Here is a 27,308-nt window from a genome sequence, read left to right on the forward strand (position 1 = left end):
TGGAAGACAAGTCAGTAAATAACTATTATGTTCACTAAAATAAAACACTAAAGTCAGAACATTAAAAAAAAGAGTATATCAATGCAACTTTCCACATCCTAAATTAAAAATGGTCAATAATTCCATTACCTTTATGACTCAGCATGTTTGGCTGCCAATTCCCACCTATCCTACAGATACAGACTAACTTAAATGAAAAAAAAAAAAAATGTGTGTAACCTTTACTTTGCTCAGCAGAGCAGGTATTTCTCAATCTTCTTACATAACACTCTAGTGTCTTCAGATTTCACGTAAAGCCAATGAATCGACCTCTGTATAACTCAGCTATCTCTTTCTTGCCAAATAAGCTCCTGAGTTCTGAAAGTGGTATTTTTCTTAGTTTCTTTCCTTTTTATGATATTCTAATTTGGGTACATTTTATGTTAAGTAGGTTCTTGGCAACCCTCCTGCTGGTGACTGGTTTACAGATATGCAGGCATAAGTACATCTTCAAAGAGCCATGGGAAGCCAGGATGTCTCTCACCAGATACGAACAACTGTCTCTCCAAGCCATACTACGGTGAGAATGAAACAGACAGTATGGATAGCATAACTTGGGTCTTTGGTGACATCCTTAAGCCATTGAACCAACTTACCCTAAAGCCTGCCCAATCTCTGGACCTCTTCCTATGAAAGCTAAGAGACTTCCACACAGTTTAAACCATTCCAATTGGATTTTCTGTTACTCTGCTGAAATCACTCTAATACAAGTGAGATGACTAATTTTATGTGTCAACTCAGCTGCACTATAGTACCCAGATGATTGGTCAAAACCAGTCTAGATGTTGTGTAAAGGTATTTTTAGATTTAATTAACATTTAAATCAGTAGACTTTGAGGAGAGCTCAAATGTGGGTGGGCTTCATCCAATCATTTGGAGTCTTAACAGAAAGGACTGAGGTCACTTACAGAAGAAGGAATTCTGCTCCAGACTGCCTTTGAACTCAAGACTGCAACATCAACTCCTGCCAGAATTTCCAGCTTGCCAGTAAGCCTTACAAATGACAGACTTGCCTGCCTCTACAATCATGTGACCCAATTCCTTAAAATCAATCTCTCTGTATATATGTATATACCCTAATGGTTTTACGTCTTGAAGCAATACGCTCAACAGTTTTCCTTAAGTTTATTACATTTTAAAGAACAAAACTTTTTTTACAGATTTGATATATTAGTTGACAATAATAAATTGCACATATTCAGAAGGTATACTTTAAATAGTTTTCACACAGGTATACACTTGTGAGACTGTGGCTACAATTAAGATACTGAACACATCTATCACCCCAACAGGTTTCCTAGTACTCCCAGAACATATCTATCTGTAAAACAAAAATTGGAATAAACTTTATATATTCCTTTCTAAACTTTTTTCAGTTCATAATATAGAGGGTAAACAATTTTCCTTATTATCATTTAACTTTTACATAATTTTAATAGCTATATGGTATTCCACAGTAATAACATGCCATAATTCTGTTTAATAATCCTTTATTGTTAGATGGTTAAGTTGTTTCTAACATTTTGCAATAAGCAATAAGCAATAAGCAATGCTATGAAGAAGTCTCATAGCTACATCAATGTAAAGTCATGATTACTTCCTTATATGCTTCTAAAAATAGAATTGCTAATTTACAAGACATTACCTTCTAAGAAATAATAATTATAATATCAACGTCAAATATGTACAGAGCATTTAGTATGTGCCACATACCCTATCATGCCCTTAAACACTCTCTGAAAGTTATACCAATTTTCACTCTCAAGCATTACATAAATATACCCATCTATGGTCTATACACTGACCAAGTTTTTTAAAAAATCCTTGCCCTTCGCCAAATAAACCTCAATGCAATTCCAGTCAAATCTCCACTGATAAGTTTTCACAGCTCATATCCATCTAAATGCATGAAAATATGCAAGATCTTCTCTTAAGGGGGGAGAGGAGAGGAGACCCTTACCTACAGAAATTAAAAGGTAATATAAGGTTGCAATAATTGAAACAAAGTGATATGGCAGCAGGACATGCAAAAGGGTCAGTAAAACAGGAGACCCCAGAACGTATGGGAACTTGATTAAAGACAGCATAAGAGAATAAAATAAAAACAACTTAAATATCTAAAATTTCTGAACTAGAAGAGAAGTTGAAAAAAATACAGAAAAACATTCTTGTAATTTTCCAAAAGGCTAAGCATCAGACAAACCACTTTCCCTCAAAAAGCCCCAAAACTGACAGAATGACCATATACAAGATTTAAATTAACAAAGAACATAGAAAAAGGGCAAGCAACAGAAAGGAGAAAAATTATCTATGATATGTGAAACACATGAAGCATTAATATCCATATTTTAATAAATCTCTCCAGTTGGTAAGAAAATGCCAAAGGAAGAGGCACTTCACAGAAGAAATGGAAAAAACATGAAAAAAAAATTTAACCTCACAAGTAATAATAAAAAAAAGTATTAATTTCTCTTATGAGTTGGACAAAAACTGTAAAATCAATAATGTACTTTGATTCAGTAAACTAGCCATTCACACAAAATTGTAATAGTATGTAAACTGGTATAAGCTTTCTTATAAGTTAATTGGGCTATAATTAGTAACATAAAAAAGAATTGTATCATTTAACCTAACAACTCCACTTTTAAGAATGTTATCTACAGGGCTTTCCTGGTGGCCCAGTGGTTAAGAATCTGCCTGCCAATGCAGGGGACACAGGTTTAATCCCTGGCCTGGGAAGATCCCACATACCGTGGAGCAACTAAGACCGTGCGCCACAACTACTGAGCCTGCACTCTAGACCCCACAAGCCACAACTACTGAAACCCATGTGCCTAGAGCCCGTGCTCCACAATGAGAAGTCATCACAGTGAGAAGCCCGCACACTGCAACGAAGAGTAGCCCCCACTCACCACAACTAGAGAAAGCCTGTGTGCAGCAACGAAGACCCAACAAAGCCAAAAATAAAAACAAATAAATTAATTTTTTAAAAAAAGAATGTATCTGGGCTTCCCTGGTGGCGCAGTGGTTGGGAGCCCGCCTGCCGATGCAGGGGGCGCGGGTTCGTGCCCCGGTCCGGGAGGATCCCGCATGCCGTGGAGCGGCTGGGCCCGTGGGCCATGGCCGCTGAGCCTGTGCGTCCGGAGCCTGTGCTCCGCAAAGGGAGAGGCCACAGCAGTGAGAGGCCCGCGTACCGGAAAAAAAAAAAAAAAAAAAAAGAATGTATCTACAGAAAGACTCAAAGAAATACACACAGATTTACATTTAATGATGTTTGATAAAGCACTGTTAATAAAAGCTAAAAACCAATAACCTAAAGATCCATTTATGGGGAAAGTCTAGTAAAATAAAATATATCCAAATTACAAAACTACAGGGACTTCCTTGATGGTCCAGTGATTAAGAATCCGCCTTCCAATGCAGGGGACACGGGTTCGATCCCTGGTCAGGGAACTAAGACCCCACATGCCACTGGGCAACTAAGCCCACGCGCTCTAGAGCCCACGCACCACAACTAGAGAGAAGGCCCACAAGGCGCAACGGAGAGCCCACACGCCACAATGAAAGATCCCGCATGCCACAACTAAGACCTGATGCAGCCACATAAATAAATAAATATTTAAAATAAGTAAATAAATTCACATTAGAATTTTGAAAAAACAAACTAAAAAACACTATCTTGCTTTTTTAAAATGGTTGCATGATACACAAAATGTCTGTTTTACAGAACATTGCATATTATGTCCTCAACTCTGTAAAAATTAATGATTAAACAAGGTGTATACTTGTTTTTCACAAAAAAATGTCTGAAAAGAAACTAAAGAAGAGGGAGCCGCTGGTGTCTCTTCATTGTTGGCCAAATGTCAGAGCATCTATGCATATGTCTCTCATCTACTCATTTATGTTTTTTATTTCTACATGTCCAGGGCTTTATTTCAACCAGATATGTTATTTTTATAATTCTAAAAAGTATCAGGTAAGAGAAGTTCTTTTAAAAACACTCCCAGTTTTTGACAGGTAAAAAATATGTTGTACTTAAATTATGTTTAACTACAGTGAGGCTGAATATTTTTGCTAATATTTACTGGAAATTATCAGTTTTTTGTTCCTTGTTCATGTCCTTTTCTCAGCTATAAAGGAGGACTGTGCCTATGTATTAAAAAGGACATTTGTGCCACAGATATTTCTTTTTAACATGAGATATACCTCTAAAGGAATGACACATGGCATAATACCCTCCAAATTCTAACATCTGATTTTTAACAAAATTCTACACACAAACTAAAAGAAATAAGAAATCTGAAGGTCTTACGTAGTAACTGCATGACAGATCAACTATTATATTAAGTCTCTTCTATAACATATCATATTAAGAGTGCTAGTACGTAGCACTCTAGAGTACTCTAGTACTCTAGTGCTAGGCTGACTTTATGGTAAGCATAAAGAATGGTAAACTACTACAGAGGTGAAAATACTTCACATATTATCTCATTTAAGCTTCACAATTACTCGAAAAGTATTATTATCTCCTTGTAACACACAAGGCATAGAGACGCTAAATAATTTGCCCATTATCACACACTTACGAAATGGCAAAAGTGAAACAATCCCCCAGCCTGAGTGTCCCATCCTCTTTATGCCATGAAGAAAAAGGTGTTATTCGCTTCCTCAGAGAGGGCTCAAAAACCATAGGGCGATATAACAGCTGTCTTTTATTTCAGTGCCCGAAATGGTAATGATGCCCTAAGTGGTGCTCTGCCACTTCCACCCCTCACCACCTGCCTTTCCCCACCACAGAATTTAGCAGAATTCTTTCTCCTTATTGATGGTCATAGCACTCTATGGCTTCTGCTACTGGCATCTGTCCTACTGTCTGATATTGAGTTTCACTCTTCTGACTTCCTTTTCGCTGCCTGGGTTTGATCAACCAATGAACTCACTTTTTAACTTCTGGTGGGTTAACCAATCAATCACAGCTAGTCAGACGTGACAAGTTTTTCACCCTTCTTGACAACTTTTAGAAACAGAGACTACTTCTAGGCTTTCAGGAAAATGTTTCTTTAATTTTAACTTCTGGGTCAGCACCATTCCTGATATATGATATCCACAAAATAAAATTTCACTAAAGAACTAAAACTGAAATATTCATTTCTCCCAAACATCCACCCTTTCTGCTTAATTATAAAAAATTATTATATAATTGATCTATTTCTGCCCTCACAATCAATCTACCACCAAGCTATAATAACAGTAAACTTTACTGTGTGCTTACTATGTGCAATATTCTAACCTAAGTGCTTCACACAGTTTATCTCATTTGATACAACAAACCTATGAGTTAGGTACTGTTATTCCATTTTCCAGATGAGGAAAACAGAGAGTACGTAATAGTGGAAGAAGCAAGAATTCCAACTATACTCTTAACCATTATACATAGTTCCCATTACTATTACCTTATAACATCTGCCCCAAAATAACATATTTCTTGTTCAGCTATTCAGGAAATATTGGCAGGGAAAAGGAACCCCCCTCCCCCTTCCATCTCCACTTACCCCTTACCTACTTCCCTACAGATTCCTTTTAAACTCCTGACAATCCTTTCACCATAGATCGTATCTCCCGACAGGCACCTACACATTCTGACCTATGTTCTTTACCTCTGAATTTCAACACATGATGCTAACTCTGTATTTCCTTGTAACCCAAAGGAGGAAGTCATTACTAGTTAAGATTTTAATTTTTTTCCTTTAAAAGCATTATTTGCTATATTTTATTGATGTAACTAAAGCACCTTCCTATAACTTTTACTGATCATGCAAAATTCACAATCATGAAAGGTTCATTTAGTTATTCTGGAACACACTACAATCTGTTTCATAAATATTTTTCTCCTCAATTCAACTCAACAAACACTTTTTGATCAGTAACCTAAGAAACACATGGAGAGCAAGAAAACCAGATGGCAGGATAGTTTTTATGTAAATCACTCAAAAGATGAACAATTACCCAATGAACAATTACCCAATTAGCAGTCACTCTCCATTTCCAAGCTCCTCCCCAAGTCTCCTACAACCACCAATCTACTTTCTATCTCTCTCGATTTGCCAATTCTGGACATCTTATATAAACAGAATCATACATCATCTTTTGTAACTGGCTTCTTTCACTTGGCATAGTATTTTTAAGGTTCATCCATGTTGCAGCATATATCAATCAGTATTTCATTTTTAAAAATCGTGGTAAAATAAAAATAAAATTTACCATCTTAACTATGTTTAAATGTACAGTTTAGTGGCATTAAGCTTATCTACACTGTTGTGCAACCATCACCACCATCTATTTCCAGAATTCTTTTCATCTTGCAAAAATGAAATTCTGCAACCATTAAACAATAAATACCTCCCCATTCTCACCTCCCTCCCTGGTAACCACCATTCAACTTTCTGTCTCTATGAATCTGACTACCTCAGGTACCTCACAGAAGTGAAATCACACAATGCTGGTCCTTTTGTGACTGGCTTATTTCACTTAGCATAATGTCCTCAAGCTTCATCCGTGTTGTAGCATATGTCAGAATCCTCTCCCTAAGACTGAATAATACTTTATTACATATAAATATTTTGCTTATCAATACATGAATCCAAGGACACTTGGGTTGCTTTCCCCTTTTCGGGTACTGTGAATAATGCTGCTATAAACATGGGGTACAAAATCTCTTGAAGATGCTGCTTTCAATTCTTTTGAGTATAAACCCAAAGGTGGAAATGCTGGATCATATGGTATTGTAATTCTATTTTTTGAGGAATCACCGTTATCATTTTCCATAGCAGCTTTACTGTTGCAGATTCCCACTGGCAAAGAACAAGGGTTCCAACTTCTCCACATCTTGTCACTTGTTATTTTCTGTTTTTATTTTCTGTTGTTTTTATTTTTACTTTTGTGATAATAGCCTAAATTTTTTTTGTGTGTGGGGCTGCACTGGGTCTTTGTTGTTGCACATGGGTTTTGTCTAGTTGCAGCGAGCAGGGGCTACTCTTCGTTGCAGTGCGCAGGCTTCTCACTGTGGTGGCTTCTCTTGTTGCGGAGCATGGGCTCCAGGCACGCGGGTTTCAGTACTTGTGGCATGCGGGCTTCAGTAGTTGTGGCTCACGGGCTCTAGAGCGCAGGCTCAGTAGTTGTGGCACACGGGCTTAGTTGCTCTGCGGCATGTGGGATCTTCCCGGACCAGGTCTCGAACCCGTGTCTGCTGCATTGGCAGGCGGATTCTTAACCACTGCACCACCAGGGAAGCCCAAGATTGTAGTTTAGATCACTGTGATATGGGATTATATATAAACAAGATTGGCCATGAGTTGATAATTGTTAAAGGTGGGCAGTGGGTACATGGAATGTTATTTCATTATACCATTTTTAAATTTATGTATATGTTTGATATTTTACATACTTTTAAAATTACATAAAGCAAATAAACCTTTTTCTGCAAAAACCAATGTTGGAATTTTCATAAGAGTTGCACTGAATCTGTAGATCACTTTGAGTAGTAGTGATACCTTAACACTATTAAGTCTTCTAATCCATAAACACAAATATCTGTAATTTATTGGTGTCATCCTTAACTTCTTGTTTTGTAATTTTCAGTGTACAATACTTTCATTTCCTTGATTAACTTATTCCAAAGTATTTTATTATTTTTGATGCTATTGTAAATGGAAGTTTTCTTCATTTCTTATTCAGATTTTTCACTGTTAAGAGTATAGAAACGCAACTGATTTTTGCATGTTAATTTTGTTTCCTGCTACTTTGCTGAATTCATTTATTAATTCTAACTTTGTGTGTGTGTATGTGAAATCTTTAGGGTTTTTTACGCATAAGACCATTCTGTCTATGAACAGACTTAATTTTATTTCTTCCTTTCTAATCTGGGCATCTATTCTTTGTCTTGCTTATTTGCTCTGAGGAGGACTTCCAGCACTATTGTGAACAGAAGCAACAAAAGCAGGTACAGGTATCCCCCATTTCTGGAAAGTCTGCTTTATGCCACTTTGCTTTTATGACAGACCTACATCAGTATCTGTTTTCGCTAATCAAAAGAAATCAGAGGAATTTTGCTTTTACAAAAGAAAGGTAAAAAGCAAAAATAGCATTCAGTGTTGATTTTGCAGTGAGCTGTTATAGAGGCAGCATGTACCCTAAGCAGTGAGAGTGGCACTACCAAGCCCCCTCCCTGGCAACTACACTCAGCATCAAGCCATCATAACTTTGAACTGTGTCTGTGAGCACCTGTGCTTTATTTCAATTTATTTTGTGATTCCATTAGCAAGATGTGTCCTAAGGTAATTGCTTCTTCCCTTTATGCCATTTGAGCTTACAAAGGGTTTCACAAGAACACTCTACTTTCGGATAGCTTGGGAAAACTATATCCTTGTCTTCTACCTGACTTTAGAAAAGTTTTTAGTCTTTCACCACTGAGTATGATGTTATTAGCTGTGGACTTTTCACATATGGCCTTTAATATGTTGATGCAGTTTCCTTCTATTCCCAGTTTGTTGAGTGTTTTTATCATGAAAGTGTGTTAAACTTTGTCAAATGCTCTACTGAGATCATCATGTAGATTTTCCCCCTTCACTGTAATAAAGTAGTGTATTACACTGATTGATTTTCATATATTGAATCATCTTTGCATTCCAGGAATAAATCTCACTTGGTCATAATGTATAATCCTTTTAATACACTGCTGAATTTAGTCTGCTGAATAGTCATCAGAAAAATTATTGGTCTATAGATTTCTTGTCTTGTAGTCTTTGCCTAGGTTTGGTACCAGAGTAATGCTGGCCTTACAGAATGAGTTTGAAGTGTTTTGGAATAGTCTGTAGAGGACTGGTGTTAATTCTTCATTAAAAGTTTGGTAGAATTCACCAGTAAGACCATCTGGTACTGGGCTTTTTTTTGTTGGAGATTTTTTATTACAGAGTCATCTCTTTACTGGTCTGTTCAGATTTTCTATTTCTACATGATTCTTGGTAGGTTGTGTGTCTTTACAAATGTGTCCAGTTCATCTAAGTTATCCAATTTGTTGGTGTAAGTACTTCAATCCTTTTAGTGGCAGAATAATATTCAACTGTATGAATATACCAGATTTTGTTTATCTATTCATCAACTGATTGACATTTGGGTTGTTTACACTTTGGGACTACTGTGAATTATCCTGCTATGAACATTGGTATCAAGTTTTTGTGTGGACATGTTTCTATTTCTCTTGGATATATCCTTAAGAGTAGAAGTTCTAGGTCGCATGGTATCTACACATAACATTTTGAGGAAATGTCAGGCTGTTTTCCAAAGTAGCTGTACCATTTTTTACAACTCACCAGTAATGTATGAGTCTTCCAATCTCTCCACATCTTCCCCAACACTTGTTAATACTTCTCCTTTTTATTATGGCCATCTGACAGTGTGTATAAGATGGTATCTCATTGCGGTTTTGATCTGCATTTCCCTAATGACTATGATACTGAACATCTTTTCATATGCTTATTGGCCATTTGTATATCTTCTTTGGAAAAATGTCTTTTGAGATCCTTTGCTTACTTCTTAAACAGGCTATCTTTTTTATTATATAGTTGTAAGAGTTCTTCATATATTATAGAGACAAGCCCCTTAGATACATGATTTATAAATATTTTCTCCCATTCTGAGTTGTCTTTTCACTTTCCCAACGGTGTCCACCAAAACACAAAAGTTTTAAATTTTGATGAAGTCCAATATATCTATTTTTTTCCTATAGTTTCTGCTTTTTTTGTCATAACTAAGAAGGCTTTGGAGGGACTTCCCTGGTGGTCCTGTGGTTAAGACACCTCACTCCCAATATAGGGGGCCTGAGTTCAATCCTTGGTCAGGGAACTAGATCCCGCATGCCACAACTAAGAGCCCACATGTCGCAACTAGAAGATCCCACATGCCACAACTAAGACCCGGCGCAGCCAAATAAATAATAAAATTAAAAAATAAATATTTTCAAAAATAAGAAAAAAAAAGAAGGCTTTGGCTAATCCAACATCATGAAAATTTACTCCTACATTTTCTTCTAAGAGTTTTGTGATTTTAGCTCTTATATTTAGATCGTTGATCCATTTTAGTTAATTACTGTGTATGTGAGAAAGGGATCCAATTTCATTCTTTTGCATGTGTATATCCACTTGACCCAGCATTGATTGTTGAAAAGCCTGTTCTTTTCCACTGACTTGTGCTGGTATCTTCATCAAAAATAAACTGACCATAAATATGAGGGTTGGTTTCTAAGCCCTCAATTCTATTCCACTGATCTAAATGTTTTCCTAAAGCCAGTACCACACAGTCTTGATCATTCTAGTTTTGTAGTAAGATTTGAGAACACTATGTGTGAGTCCTCCAATTTTGTTTTTCTAAATTTTTTTGACAATTTTACCTCTTGAATTTTCATATGAATCTTAAGATCAGCTTGTCAGTTTCTGAAAAGAAGCTAGCTGGGATTCTGTGAGAGACTGCATTGAATATGTAGATCAATTTGGGGAATAGTATGCATCTGATCCATGAATCTGTAATGTCTTTCCATTTATTTAGGTTTTCTTTAATTTTTTTTCAATGATATTTTGTAGCTTTCAAGGTACAAAGCCTTACACTTCTTTTGTCAATTTACTCCTAGATATTTTATTCTTTTTAATGCTATTATAAATTAAAGTCTTCTTAATTTCACTTTAGATTGTTCACTGCTAGTGTACAGAACTACAACAGATTTATGTATATTGATTTTGTATCCTGCCACCTTGCTGAACTCATTTATTAGTTCTAAGAGTTTTTTAGTGGATTACATAGAATTTTCTATATTGTGTGTATGTGTACACACACACAGACACACACACAAACTGATTAGAGATAGTTTTACTTCTTCCTTTCCAATTGGTTACCTTTTATTTCATTTTCTTACCTTATTTCCCTGGCAATGTTGAACAGAAGTGGCAAAAGCAGACATCCTTATTTTTCATAGTGGCCCTTTTACAAGTTGAGGCAGTTCCCTTCTATTCCTAGACTGTTCTATTCCTGCTCTACATTTGAGAGTGTAAACCGGCGCATCCCTTCTAGAAAACAACTTGGTAATATGTGTTAAGAAATTGCAAAGTTCAAATCCTTTGACCTAATAATCCCATTTCTATAATCAATTTAAGGGAATAATCAGATGTGAATAAAAGTTTTATGCAGAAGGACATATTCTAGGAAGGAAATCTGGTTTCAATGTCTATGGACTCACTGACTGCTAGGATTATATATGCTCATTATACAGGACCTTTATCACTCACTACTTCACTCACTACTTCATTTCTCACCAAACCTATAATTCAGAATTGGTTAGGACTTTTTCTAGCAGATAAAGTCCCTTGTCTGGTTAAAGGTATACGAATAGCTACAAATCACTGCTAGATTTCCCAGTATAACACTTCAATACAGAAAACAGTAGTTGAAATGCCTGAAAGAACCTAAATATGCAACAATGGAGGAATGAAATATGGTCCATCCAAGTGACATATTATTCCAATAAAAAAGCATGTTATTAATGAAAGAAGCAGAACCTCAGCTTGGGAATAAATAATCATAAATATGAGAGAAGACACATTAGGAAAAATATAGAAAATTTTAATAGTGATAATATCTGGGTCATTTTATTATCCAAATTTATAACAATAAACATCACTTTTATAATCAAAAGAAAGTCTAACATTTTTCTTTCTCCTTCCCTGCCCCACTCAAAAAAAGTTACTAATTCTAAATAATAGTACTACTGCACAAAAAGAGGGTATAGGGTCTTAAAACTATGCATCCCTGGCCTAGAGCCTTAACTGGAAACTTCACATAAAATATCAGATACAAATAAATTGTACAACTGAGACTAAGTTTTATCTTTTACATGACAAAATGAATAACATAATATAGGCAGCCCCCAGTATACAAAAAATTTAAACTTACAAGTGACTTTCCATCCTGCCTCAACATGCTGCTGGAGGCCCCACCATCACAGGAAAATTTTATCTTTAATAAAATAACCTGTAAGTTCATTTCGTTTTTAAGGTAGGAAAAAAAAAAAAGAAGACACAGTACACAGTTGGTAGGTACAGACTCCTTAACAAAGTTCTCTTGCTTATTTGGTAGATTCCACAGCCTGCATTAAATTTTTTCTCTTTTTTTTGAAACTCAACACCTATAACTGAAATCCTGGCAATTACAGATTAACAGAGTTAACAATAAGGGAAAACTTCTGGGCAGAAAAAAGCCTGTCATTCATATATTAGTCTCGTTTAGTTCTAGCAAGTACTGATCCACCTGGTTCCCAGAAACTCGGTTGAGTCGGGGACCAGATTTTTTTTTTTACCTTGTGTATCTCAAGCACTATTTATTAGAACTTGCTGATTTGATGAAAACGTTCCAGCTGCACTATCCAAAATGCAGTCAGTAGTAATGTATAACTACAGAGCTCCTGAAATGTGGCTAATGCAACTAAGGAACTGAACTTTTAATTTTATTTAATTTTAATTAATTTAAATTTAAATAAACATATTGCCTAGTGGCTACTGTATTGGCCAGCCCAAGTCTAGAACTGGCACAATAAACATGTACGGAAAGAACGAACAAATCGATCAACAATGCTCTCATCACAAAACCCACAAAATATTAGCAGTTCTATATTATGGGAATGAATTCAGATTTTTAAGAAAATGAGGCAGGGAAGATAATTTTGAAGCAAGACTTTTTTTTTAGGGGATATGCCAATTTTTCATTGCCTCATAAAACACGTTATGACAATTATGAATTAGAATGGCCTCCTCCCTACTTATCCAAATAGCACCCATCTTTAACTTTCTATCTACTCCACAGAACATTCTCACCTTTGTATTTCATTCATTCATTTATTCAAAATTTAATGATAACCTACTGTGTGCTGCACACTATGAACACAAAGTAGAATAAAACTCAGTCTCTGTCCTCAGGCAGGCACTTCAATAGGAATAAGAGATAAAAACATAATGACTAAGTTGAAATAGAAAATATCGTTATAGAACTGTGTATAACATGGAATGCAAGCATAGGGGAGCACCATGTGAGAATCAAGAGACTACAGAGAAAGTGACATTTAAGACTGCTTCCCTCAACCATATAATGACACTCTACCATAAGCATTACTATAGAAAACTGTTTTATTGATATTTAGAAAAATTCCAAATTAAAAGATTACTCAAATTCCCTCATTAAACAAACACTAGTATTGAGAGCATTACAGCTAACTTAATTTGTACAAAGTAATTTTAATACTGGTTTTCGTTACCCAGGATATTATGTTAATTTTAAGTACCAAAATACTATTTTGTTGTAGTGATACCATTATTTCAGTGTTTGTTTTTCATCTGAGTACTAAATATTTACATTTTGATATGGAGATCAATGACTAACATTTTACTTTATACTGCATATAACTGCCAAACAAAAAGTGTCCTCTACCCAGAGAATTATAAACTGCGTTAAAATTTTTCATTGAATATTATTACATTCATTCAGAAATCATTTTTCTGTAAATTCATAATCCTCAGTGGAAAGAAGAAAATAACAAAGCAAAGCTTCTGTTGCAAAATAATTAACAGTCTAGTTCAAAGACCTTATGAACAGGGAAGTATGAACACAAGACTACTGAAATTAATACAAGTAACTGCATCCCACGCAGAAACTAAAGACCTAGAGGTATAGGAAATGTTTTCTTATACCTCACACTAACAATAAAAAGATTGAGAAACAGACAAAATAGTTCAAAGATTCCCTCAAAGAGAGTAAAAAGAAATGCAACTGCTTGAAGATGAAAACATTAGGAAAAAAATTTAGAATTAGTTTGTCTGTCTCGCCTGCATTCCCTCGATTATTTCAGAGGAAGCTCCTTCAGCATCTATAGGTTTCTGCACAAAAATATACCCATGGTGAAACCACTTAACCATGTTTTCTTAAGGCCACTGTGGTGGAAAGTGGGAAGATTGGTCAGGTAAGACCTCACTAATGAATAAAGCAACATTCAGGCAGAGAGCTAGAGAACGAGAAATTTGCCTTTTAAATCGTGCGCACGCGTGCGTGCGTGTGTGTGTGTGTGTGTTGGGGCTGGAGAGGTGTATGCCCAGTGTAAAGAAAGGCTTCAGGGCAGAGAAGTGCACTGGCATATCTGATGACTCAAACGAGCGATATGAATGGAGTTTGGTGAGCAATGAGAAAAACTGGATTGGGGTTGAGGTTGGAGAAATAAACAGGGATATGATCACACAGATCACGAAAACAGAGGTCCAGGGTATGTGGAGGAAAAGCAACTATATTAATTTGGCTATAGAACAAGATTAATGAAAAACAGTATTTGCACACCACCCTCATGCATAAAATCTTAATTTAATTCTCACTACACAGTAAGAGAAATAATGTTTCCCTTTAATGGGTAAAGAAATAACAGGCTCAGAAGGGCTAAAGGCCTTGCTGAAAAGCTAAGTCTCTAACCCCAGACATTCTAACCCAAGTCAAACAGGTAACCTTTCTACTACACAATAAGAAGTAGTGAAAAATAACATGAAAAAGACAAACCCAGTTCAAAGTCAGACTAAGAAATATGGGCTTTATTGTGGGGAAAAAACTAATGGAAGTTATATCAATTAAAAAGATGATTCTGATGATCTCCATAGAGCATACAGAATACTTTCAAACAGAGGTTCCTTCATAAAAAATGGTTACCATACATAACAACAATCATTTTTCTACTGTGTTCCCCAGAAGAATAAGATGGTGGATGTGTATAGCTGGGGATGGGAGGAGGCTAAGTACCATGTTCAATCAGAACATACCTACTTTTTAATCTGTTTTATGTTAGATTTAGTTTCAAAAAGAATTCTGCTCTTTGAAAACCACTGACTATAAGGGAGTCAACCTTAGTTCCAAAATCTTACTCTAAAGATCTAAAACCTGCTGGAGGTAGAGCATTTCTTTCACCCATCAAATACCCTATGTTAGCTACTTTAAAAAGCACACTAATTTCTTTTCAGCTTTTTTTTGCCAAAAGCCAACAATATACCACTATAGATTATCAAAAGCAATTTCAGGTTAACATTTTTGCCGCCATACTTTTAGAAATAATACATATGCCTACCACAAAGTTTCCTTGTATGTTGAGACATTATAACATTAAAAATGTAAGGTAAATATATTCTAATACTACTATAAACTGCTTCTCAATCACTAAAAAATAAAGACTAAAAATTATATATTGAGGTCCCCCCAAAAAAATATTGCTAGTGAATATTTCATCTGTAATACCAATAAGTATGATGTTACCTAGGAGGATGGAAGGCGGAGCGAGGGATGGATTGGGAATTTGGGATTAGCAGATGCAAACTATTACAAATATAATGGATAAACAACAAGGTCCTACTTTATAGCACAGGGAACTATATTCAATATCCTGTGATAAACCATAATGGAAAAGAATATGAAAAAGAATATATATACGTAAAACTGAATCACTTCGCTGTACAGCAGAAATTAATACAATATTGTAAATCAACTATAGTTTAATAAAATAAATTAAAAAAAAATTTTAATAGAGTTTGATATTAAGGCAATATTTTTAATGTACCTAATAAATCCTCAAATGGTCAATATCAAAATCTATAAGTTAGCAAAATCATGAATACACAGAATTGGTTATGTAAATATGCACACATACCTTTATCCTTCTTAAAATCCAAAGCATCTTCTTTATCGGTCACTATTTCCTTCATATTGATAATACTCTGGTGGGTAAGCTGCCGGAGAATTTTAATTTCTCGAATTGCTGTAATGGGAAAGCCTTCCTTTTCATTATCCAGGCGTACTTTTTTTAAGGCTACCATTTCTCCTATTAGAAAAGTAAATAAAATCAGGTTACCAGCTGACAAAACTAAGTAACATTTAAAAGTTTTATTTTATTTTTTAATATTATTTTTATTTTTTCTTTTCAGCTGCACCAGATAGTTTGTGGGAATCTTAGTTCCCTGACCACGGATCAAATCCATGCCCCCTGCAGTACAAGCGTGGAGTACTAACCACTGGACCAGCAGGGAATTCCCTAAATTTTTATTTTAATTCATAATTTCAGTTCCTACCTCTTGAAATTACAAACCACAAAATATATTTTAGTTTCCAATATACCAAATTATAATATTTATGGTTCAAAAAGTCTCTGGTTAAATAAATTAAGGGATATTTATCAAACTACGGAATATTATACAACTGTTAAAAAGGATAAAGTAGGTCTATATGCACTGTTATTTTACACTAAGATATATTAAATGAAAAAAGCTAGATAACGAAGAGTAGATATATTACACTGCCATTTTTTAAAAAGTGAAGAGGGGAGGCTAAATATACCTAATATGCTTATACATGCATAAAATCTCTCTGAACAGATGAGAAAACTCTGGACATTGTGCAGATAAGAAAATATGCTCAGATCTATTCCTGTCCAAAGATGCCCAGTTACCCAGTAGTAAAACTGGGATTCAAAATCTGGTTTAGCTCTCTCAAAACTATGTGCTCTTCCCACAACACTAAATGGCCTCATAATTTACATATGAGTGAGTTTTGTATCAGATAATCTAAATATTGAAACACACACAAATCCTATTATAAGAAAAAATTCACTGCAACAGAAGTTTGTTCATTCCACTTCTTTGTAGGGGAAAAAGAAGGAATTCTGTACTTACAAATTTTCCAAAGGAAGGACGTTTTTCCTTTTAATCATTAAAAATTACTTGATTTTTTAATAGAAATCTAAAATGTATGATTCCTTGTTTTATAATTTAATCTCTTTTGATAATGCAGAATCATCATGATAAATATTACTTTACTGCTGCATGCTATAACTGCCTTCAGAGTTTCTATGCATAAGGTAGCCTCGCTTATACTAAGTGCCCTCAAACACCTATGCTATTTTATCTATTGGTTTACTTCAACAAGAAATTATAAATAAAGATTAAACACTGACTCTAAGCACCATTTATTAGTAAAATACATGGTGTCTAACACAGTTACTTTTTCCTCTGCCCCAAGGCCTTTTAAAACTTTCTCTCAGGGGACTTCCCTGGTGGCCCAGTGGTTAAGAATCAGCCTTCCGGGGCTTCCCTGGTGGCACAGTGGTTAAGAATCCCCCTGCCAATGCAGGGGACATGGGTTCGAGCCCTGCTCTGGGAAGATGCCACATGCCACGGAGCAACTAAGTCCATGCACCACAACTACTGAGCCTGCGCTCTAGGACCCGCGAGCCACGACTCCTGAAGCCCGCGCGCCTACAGCCCATGCTCCGCAACAAGAGAAGGCACCGCAATAAGAAGCCCGCGCACCACAACGAAGAGTAGCCCCTCTCGTTGCAACTAGAGAAAGCCCGCGCGCAGCAACCAAGACCCAATGCAGCCAAAAATAAATAAATAAAATAAATAAATTTATTAAATACAAAAAAAAAAGGAGGAGAATCAGTCTTCCAATTGGGGAACTAAGATCCCACATGCCATGGGGCAACTGAGCCGGCATGCCCCAACTACTGAGCCTGTGTGCTCTGGAGCCCGCACACCACAACTAGAGAGCCCGTGTGCCGCAACTACTGAGCTCACACGCTCTGGAGCCTGCGCGCCACAACCAGAGACAAGCCTGCATGCCGCAACAAAGAGCCCACGCGCCACAATGAAAGATCCCATATGCCGCAACGAAGATCCCAATGCAGCCAAAAAAAAAACAAAACAAAAAACCATGTATGTATATACACCCCATTACATGTACTCATATCTTACATAAGTGCATACATAAAATGAAACAAAAAACAAGATGAAACAATACCATGATAAATTCAAATTTAACTTTTTTTTTCTGAAAATTCCTCAAGTTATACATTAGAAGAGAAACATGAATTAAGCACATTCCATAGGCCCGAAGATCCAAAGCATTTGGCATTCTTACCAGTGTCTTTATCCCTGGCCTTGTAAACTTGTCCATAGGTACCTTCTCCAATAATTCCGATGATATCAAATTTATCCACGCAGCGTTTTCCCCAGTCAATGTCTTTTTCTTTGATTTCACCATAGCGAGGCCCACATATTCTATCAAATATAGTTCTGAAGTTTTTATATACAATCAAGCAAAGTGAATAAACTGTTTAATACTCAATATCCACCCTCCATACCCAATCTTAAACCATTTATTTCCCCTCACCCTTGCATACTTGTGATCATCTAAGACAGGCAACACTGTGAGGTGGTATTATAAATTATCTTGAAAGTCAAGGTATTTCTCCATACTGACTCTCCTTCTGTAGACTAACACTTAAAGTGGGAAAGAGAAGTAATGAAGTTTGTATGAAGGACTTTCAGAAATACAATATAATTTTTCAGTGAGGGGACAAAACCAACACCGGTTCAAAGATTCAAAGTTCTCTAAACAACCTCCAGAGTATTTTTTCATTCATTGACAATGTGTATATATTTATCTGCTTTCAAAAACCAGAAGTTTAATAATGAACATTACCAAAAATCTAACCATAAAGCGTATTGACAAATTTAGACTTATGGCTAGATAAAATTATCTTAAAAATGGAAGCACCAGAAAGATTTTCAGTCTAAGAGAGTATAAAAATATTAATATTATCAACCCTTAGGAATCTACACTTTAAGTATGTATTATATATAACAAATATTTTATATTCTTCAAAAAGAATGTAATTTTGTAGTATCTTAATATTCTGGCAGGTAAGAGAATTTAAGTAAAGGAATAAAGGTACAATACTCAAGGAGAGACTCTTTTTAAAGTTTTCTAGCTTTCTACTCCACACTAGAAAATCACCTCATATTCTTATACTAGACACTACCTGAAACAGCAATTCTAAAATCAGATCTAACTCAAAGTCTTACTTACACTTTCCCTTGGTTAAGCAGAAATAAAAAAAGGAATCATCATTCTCCCTCTGCCCTTAACTGATGAACAGGTTTCAAGGGAAAGAGTTATCTCTAGGCACTTACTTGAAGCTAATTTAGGATACAGATTTCAAACCTTCTTCCACTCCACCTCTTGCAAAATCAAGAATGCATTTAGTTATGGGAGCAAATAAAAGCAAAGGAAAACATAGCAGCTTGCCCATTACTAATTTTGTCTGGGCTCACTGAATGCTGATTTCCACCTTGCCCAATTTCAATATTTGTTTTTTAAATATCTTAATTATAGAAATTTTCTTCAACATATATAATATCCCAAGAAATTAATACATTACAAACTGAGAGGGAAAATTTAATTTGGTATTATGAGTCATTTTGAATAAGTACTCAGGCAATTAGGAAAAAAAACTTTTTTCAAAGCTCCAATAAAAGTTATTCATATACTTAAGTTGAAAGAACACACTTTTTATTATTTTAAATCTTAATTTTGGACTTTATAATTTTATGATGATCCAGAATCATCTCTGGCCAATTTAAGAGCAGGTAGAAAGCAAGCACATACTTAGGCCTCCTTTTACTATGTAACTGTGTTGCTGTTTTCTTTTCCTCTGGACTCTTTGAGAGATCATCTCCTCCTGGTAGCTCAGGGGGCAGTGGTAAATCAGCAAGTAAACATCGTAGTTTCTTTTCTACTTCTTTTTTAACTGCTTTTACTGAAATATTTCCTCGTAAGCTAAAAAGAAAGGAGTCAGACAAATAAAACACAAAAGTTTATTTCATTGAGAAATAAAAATGCATTTATATAGCACACAATGGCAAAGGCTAAACCGAGTTTCTTTACTTTCCAGCTAAAATAATATACTATATTCAACTGCAAAAATATAAAATTTGGGGGCAAAAATGATACAGAATTAGATAAAAACTAAGGAAATCTGAACAAAGTATGGACTTTAGTTACTAATAATGTATCAATATTGGTTCATTAATTGTAACAAATGTACCATACTAATAATGCTAGATGTTAATAATGAAGAAACTGAGTGGAGGGTATATGGGAACCCTCTGTAATATCATTATAACTTTTTTGTAAATCTAAAACTGTTCTAAAAAATAGGCTATTTTTTAAAAAGATATAGAATTACTATAAAACTGTAAATTAAAACTGAAAGTCAACTAGTCATGCTTTATGGGAAAATTCATTAGTTTTATAATAGCATTTGGTTTGATTCTGGTAGACAGACAAAAAGCTATTTTGTTTTAAGAAATAAATAAACCACATGCTATTATTTATCTGGCCCATTTAAATAACTACAAAGAACAAATTTAGCTTCATCCCTTTTCAGAATTAATTTTTCCTGAATTGGACAATGATTCTTTAAAAAATTTTTTAAGGCTCTAGCTTATCAGAATTACAGGTGAAAATTAAGCTCAGTTAGTTTTATACTTTTTTGAATGTATTAAGACCTCTGATTTTTTTAACTGTATCTTAACCTGGTAATTGATTATTTTAAACCTCTCAGACACTACAAAATCTGTTTAACAATATAACATGTTGAAAGAGAATATTACAATGATAATAAAATTTGGACTTCACATACTTTCATAGCAGTTATGAGTCCCAGAATTAAAAACTTTAGTGAAACTACACTACTGTGGTCAGAAACTACTAATGATGTTAACAATATAAATCATTTCATTTTAATAATAACTTCTCCTACTCATGTTGGACTTTAATATTATTGTACAATATACGGTCTTTTAATACCATCTGATAAAAACTATTTATCAATAAAATTGTGACTTTCCTTCACAACCCCATGTTACTAGAAAGTAATCTTTAATAGGGAAAACAAGCTCAAAAGGAAATTGGATTGCAGTTGTATTTTTATAGTAATGGTGTCATATAGCCCACTTTTCAATTTTCATGTCCCTCCATTCAACAAATATTCATTATACACGTCTATGTGCTAGGTATTACATAGGCACTATAGTTTAACAACAAAACAATTCACAAATACATTAAGATACATACAGTTCCTCTCAGAAAGGAGGTTACAGTCTTTTGGAGGCATCAGAAAGCAGCAGGATAAAGTACTGTACAGACTAATTTCCAGAGTAATATGGTACTAAAGGGTAGCTAACTCAGGACTGAAAGACAGTAAAAGCTTCTTTCTAGAAAAGGTACCACTTGAACTCTGTCTGAAAATAATTCTATTTAAAATAATTTATTTAGAGAACTGTAGTCTCTAACTTGTAATTAGACCTCAGTCCAAAATTTGCATTTGTCCAAAAATTCAAATCAATGGGGGGGAGGGGAGACTAGAAGTCTTAATTTTACTTATAATTTAACATTTAAAAGACTGCCTATATTCAAATATATCATTATATGAACTACCAAATTCAGCAAGGCTCCCAGACTTAAGAGAAATGAGATATTAGTTTCAAAAAATAACACTATATAATTAAACACATTATATTTTCACTGAATACCTGCAATAACCAAATAGGGTATGTGATGAGTTTTTAAAAGTCTCCATATACTACAGAAACAAAAAACAACAAAATGCCTTAACCAGAAATGTATAAGACCAAGAGAAGAAAATTAAAACATATGGCTGATGAACATAAAACTAGACCAGAATGAATGAAAAGAAATGATGTTTTCATATGGGAAACTGTAATCCTGTAAATCTGTCAGTCTCCAAATTAATCATTGCATTTAACCAAGCCCCAAACAAAAATCAAGCAAGACAAGCCAAATGATCATAAAATCTGTCTAAGAATAAGGGCAAAAAGTGCCAACACTGGGCCCAAGTTCATTTATAACAGTGTTGAAGTTGAGGCTGAATGGCCGGGTTATTCACTAACCAGTAATTTACTCCATCCCTTTACTTTTACATTACCTACCTACTCCTATAATAGAAATCTGACTTTGAGGGCCAACATACTATGCACCTAAGAAGTTAAAACAAAAAAGTATTGGCAAAGAAATAATACAATATGTTAATAGAAAATAGAGTCCAGAAACACACAGATATCTATAAGAATTTTTATATATGGCACCACAAATCAGTGAGATAGATTATTCAGTAAATGCCATTAGCAACAACTGATCTATTAGTCCAGGGGTGATGCGAGAGAGCACATAATCAGACCATGTCTTTCTTCTACATATAATAACCAAAAACAAATTTCTGTGAGATGTGAGTTAACCTTTAAAAATGTTTTAAACCTGTAAGTTTTAAAGGAAAAATTATAGATCCAACTACATTCAAAATGGAAAACACGCATGTAACCAAAACCAAAAATAAGTCTCAAAGACAAGCAACAGATTGTGAGAGGCACAGGTCAAGATCCCTAACATAAGCAGTACCTATAAATCAATTAGAAAAAAGATAATAATCTTAAGGAAAAGTCAGTATAAAACATGAACAAGCAATTCACTGAAAAATAAAGCCAACAAGTGTTTAGAAAGATGCTATAGCTCAATAACCAGAAAAATGCAAAATTAATCACATATTTTAAAGATTTTCAACATTTCAAAATTGGCAATATTTAGTGTTAGTTGAAGCAATTTCATAAACTTGGGTGCATAAATTGGTACACAATCTTACTAAGATTCAATTTGGCAGTTTCCAACAAATTTTTAAATGTGGATACTTTGACCTCACAACTATCCTATAAAAATTGCTCACATGTACATAAAATATTAATGTATAAGGAGAACTTAATAGCAAACAATTATAAATCTAAGTATCCATTAATCAACAGAATAGTTAATAAGAGAGTGATGCATCCACTTCCATGTATAGGAATATTGAACCTATCTCTACCAACCTGGAAAGATCTCCAACACATTAAAATAAAAAAAAAAAAAAGAAGTGAAGGAATATTGTGCATGCTATGATCCTAATTTTTAAAAAAATGATTTATTACATGTAAACATATAGTTAACAGTCTATCTTATGATTTTCGGAGAGTAATGGATTCCAGGGCTGGGAGAGAAGCAAAGTTCAAAGCGAGCCTAAAAGATATTGTTTGGCTAGGAAGCAAGGAAGCACTCAAAAATAAAATGAGTCATATCAAAAGGACAAAGGAGTTAGCATAAAGGAGTTCCCACTGGCCAAATTTCAGACCATCAAATTTGGAGCATCAAAAAGAAGAGTGGCTCAATGTTCATTGCAGCTCTATTTATAAGACAGGACATGGAAGCAACCTAAGTGTCCACTGACAGAGGAATGGATAAAGAAGATGTGGCACATATATACAATGGAATATTACTCAGCCATAGAAAGAAACGAAATTGAGTTATTTGTAGTGAGGTGGATGGACCGAGGGTCTGTCATACAGAGTGAAGTAAGTCAGAAAGAGAAAAACAAATTATCGTATGCCAACACATATATATGGAATCTAAAAAAGAAAAAAAAATGGTTCTGATGAACCTAGGGGCAGGACAGGAATAGAGATGCAGACGTAGAGAATGGACTTGAGGACACGGGGAGGGGGAAGGGTAAGCTGGGACAAAGTGAGAGAGTGGCATGGACATATATACAGTACTAAATGTAAAACAGATGGCTAGTGGGAAGCAGCCACATAGCACAGGGAGATCAGCTCGGTGGTTTGTGACCACCTAGAGGGGTGGGACAGGGAGGGAGGGAGGAAGACGCAAGAGGGAGGAGATATGGGGATATATGTATATGTATAGCTGATTCACTTTGTTATAAAGCAGAAACTGACACACCATTGTAAAGCAATTATACTCCAATAAAGATGTTAAAAATATATACACATAATAAAATTTAAAAAAAAAAGAAGAGTGGCTATAAGTGATGTTGAATCAATCTTTGGCCGCACATGTCAGTAGTAGTACTCAGGAGTCTTAAAAAACTTCAATATGCTTGAAACATACAAACACTTTCAAAGCAAAAAGAGCAAAGACACAATAAAAGAGAAAAGACAGAAAAGAAGGTGGGTCAAAAAAATTTTGTTAATGGCCAAGTATGAAATGTGCCACCATCTTGTTAAAAACAGAGGCACAAAGAATATCCTCCTTAATAAGCAGTCACCTGGGCACATCCTGAATTCTTAAAAACATCACCACTAAAAATTTACCCCTGTAGCACATATGAAAAATAAAGTAGAGAACAACCAGTCTCACTGGTCCAGAATCACTAGATTCTCAGCAACTGGCTTATTCTCACTAATGAAGTGACTCAATTCTGCATTCATGCCTCTCTGTCCTGGACAGCCCATTCCAGGAGTCATCAAAATTACAAATCACTACTCTTATGACCCTTTGGTGTTCCTAGAGAACAGTCAAACCTGCAAATACCACAATTAGAATAGTATAACTGGATAACACCTGATCATATTGGATGGGGTCCCTCAGCAACATTTTTGATTGTAGAAAAAAGATGCCTCAGAGGGCATGAAACACAGAAATTATATTCAATACTTTATTTTCTGTTTGTTTGAAATTATAAAATTGTCATAATGCTGGCCAAAGTGAGCACTTGCAAGACCTGCCCACATGGAATTTCTATCCACTTGTTTTCAAATTCTCAGATGTCAGCTAGGAAAACTGACCATATAGTTGCTTTTTAACAAAAAGGGGAAGGGGAGGGGAACAGCTATAATTTCTTCATAAAAATAAGAATGAAAAAGGTTAATTTAAGTCAATTGGCAAATATCACACAACAGCATAAAGCTTCTATCCTAGCATACATTTGAGAAACATTCTTAGAACTGCATTTACATTTACTCTTACCTTCATCCTCTTAAAAATGTTTCAAAATAAAGTACAAGCCACACCCCCAACATTCACAGCAGAAATGTGTAAACAATTTAAAGGAAAGCATAAACACATTTCCGTAATATGTAATTAATCTCTAATTGCAAAAAATTAAGTCAATAAAACACTAAAAAGTGATGTATTCGTAAAGCCACCTAAAGTAATAAATTTATAAGGCCAATGAAAACACTTAGAATAACCAAGACACACGCTATTATCAACCAGGACAGACTCTCTCATAAAATGTCCTATCTCCGGTAGGATCACCAAGGAATACTCAGCCAAAGAAAATACCAACATTTCTCATTCTCAAGCTCAAGCTGAAACATACATTGTATCCCAGGACAATGGCAATTTTTACCTGGAATTCTTAGCATAAGCTATAATTTTGTCATCCTACAAGCCATGTGCTTCATTTTAAGTTGTACACAATAAAGAAAATTAATTCACTTACTAACACTCATTATAAAATTTTTTTGGTGGGGTCAAATAATTTCAAACTTAGATTTTTCTTTAAACAGTCACTGACAAAATTTTTTGCACTTACCTATCAGCATCTTTATCTTCAGGCAGCATGGGAGGCAAAGGTAAGGGTGGTAAGGTAGAGGTCACTAAAGCCACATGTTGCTCCTTCTCCTTGGCTCCTATGCTTGGTGTAAGTGGTTTGGTTTTCTCTTTAAGAGATACTGGTTCCTCCTTTGTAACAGCAGATTTACCCTCCTTTCCAACTACAACTGCTTTCTTGGTGGCTTTATCTACAATCAAATTATTATCCACCTTTGCTACCTGAAGAGGTGGCTTTGTTTTTGCCTTGTCATTTTTTAAAGTTCCACTGCTTGAGGGAGAAGGTGCATGCTCAATTTTAAGTTTCTTCACATCCTTCACGTGGTTGGTTTGTGATGCACTGGCACCAGTTTCTGTGTTCCCCTTGGTAGGTGTAGAAGTGTTTGAAGCTTTGGCAGCTTTGGCAGCGGCCTCAGCAGCCTTAGCTGCTTCTGCAGCTTTCGCTGCCTCTGCAGCTCGTGCTGCCTCTGCAGCTCGTGCTTTTTTATTCTTGTTCAATTCAGCTGCCAGGCTACTCTTCAGAGTTAGTGTGCTAGGAGAAATGCTAGAATGACGACTTCTGGATCTAGACAATCTGTGCCTGCTACGAGATCTTGAATGCCTAGATGAGTATGGGCTTCTGCTTCGGGATTTGGCAGACCGTCTGGTGGAAAATAATTAAGATTTAGTCAGTAACTCAGAAAAGTTCAGTTTGAAGTGTACAAAAACTCCTAACTTGAGGCTGTGAAATGAAATAGAAATTACTTAATTTCCAAATCATAATATAGTTTTTGTGAGAGAATTTTTTAAAAGCAGAAAGTGCTTTTAAGTAGAATATTATCTGCTGGTTATACTTTTCCTGAAAATAGACTCTTGATCTCAGTCTGGCCTACAAATGCTCAAAGATGGGGCTGGATGAAAGCAGATCTCTATGAAAAGAAATACTGTAAGAATTAGGAGGAAAAACTATGACAAGGCATTACTGCTGTCTCAAGAAAATAGAAGCAGTCAACAAGGACAACACCAATGGTAGAAGTAGCAGGGTGAAGTCTGACCAAACTTTTACCAGGGAGACAATTTCTACAACTCAAAAGCCCCCCATGCATAAGTTCAGGAGTAAGTAGTGCTCTGTCTACACCAAGAGTGAAAAAAATGAAACCTGTCATTAGGCAGTAAGAAAAAGTCTAAATCTTGGGAACTATCTAACAATGACTGTTCATTTCACTTCTCAAAAATCACTGGAAAACACAAAAATTAACGTATATTCAAAAGTATGGTGGCAACCAAAGTTTCTATGAAACAAATGCAGCACAGCACCAACAGAAATGAAGCTGAGCTTTTCAAATCCACACCTTATCAAAACTTTAAAAAAATATAAGACCAAGGCACTATTAGAGTACTTTGACATATTTGATATGGCTCACTTAATGCTCACATCAACCCCAGTAAAGTATCTGCAGTTTGTAGATAAAACTTGAATCTAAAATATTACCTGAAGTCAAATCCCAATCTCATTAGTAGTTGTACTGGTTATTATCTTACTGCCACTACCCCATCCCTCCAATACTCTTCTGCCCTACCCTGGGCCCAAAGGAGGCTGACCTCAACAGATGCATCTTCTGGGTTCCAGTGTTATCCATCACTGGCAGATCAGAAGGAAGCGAAAAGCTGGATTCTTTCTTTCCAGCTCCCTCCTTCCTATTGGTCACATTTTGTGGCAGAAGATCTGTCCCTCTACCACCATGGCTCCTGTCAAACGCTGCCTTCTCCACAGCTCTCACCAGGCTCTAATAACACTATATTTTCCTTGCCCCTTCGAGCTTCCCTCTGTAACTAACGAAAACATCCCTTGTCAGTTTTCTCAATCCACCCCTATCTCTGTAGTTCTCCATTAAAGTTTCTTAAACCATCTGAGTTGGATTCTGTTACCTTCT

General features: G+C 35.3%; 1 protein-coding gene across 2 annotated transcripts in view; it reads right to left on the bottom strand.

Annotated features, from left to right (window-relative positions):
* CDK13 (cyclin dependent kinase 13) overlaps window positions 1–27,308 on the bottom strand; it is a 110,357-nt gene that overhangs the window by 55,761 nt on the left and 27,288 nt on the right. For both annotated transcript variants that reach the window (XM_067745858.1, XM_067745856.1), the window contains exons 2-5: window positions 25,379–26,038; window positions 19,603–19,773; window positions 18,073–18,212; window positions 15,809–15,979 (exon numbers count right to left, since the gene is read on the bottom strand). In XM_067745858.1, coding sequence (XP_067601959.1) covers window positions 15,809–15,979; window positions 18,073–18,212; window positions 19,603–19,773; window positions 25,379–26,038 — 1,142 coding nt within the window. The remainder of the gene's footprint in view (window positions 1–15,808; window positions 15,980–18,072; window positions 18,213–19,602; window positions 19,774–25,378; window positions 26,039–27,308) is intronic.

Source organism: Pseudorca crassidens, chromosome 8 (genome assembly GCF_039906515.1).
Source record: "Pseudorca crassidens isolate mPseCra1 chromosome 8, mPseCra1.hap1, whole genome shotgun sequence".
Taxonomy (NCBI): Eukaryota; Metazoa; Chordata; class Mammalia; order Artiodactyla; family Delphinidae; genus Pseudorca; species Pseudorca crassidens.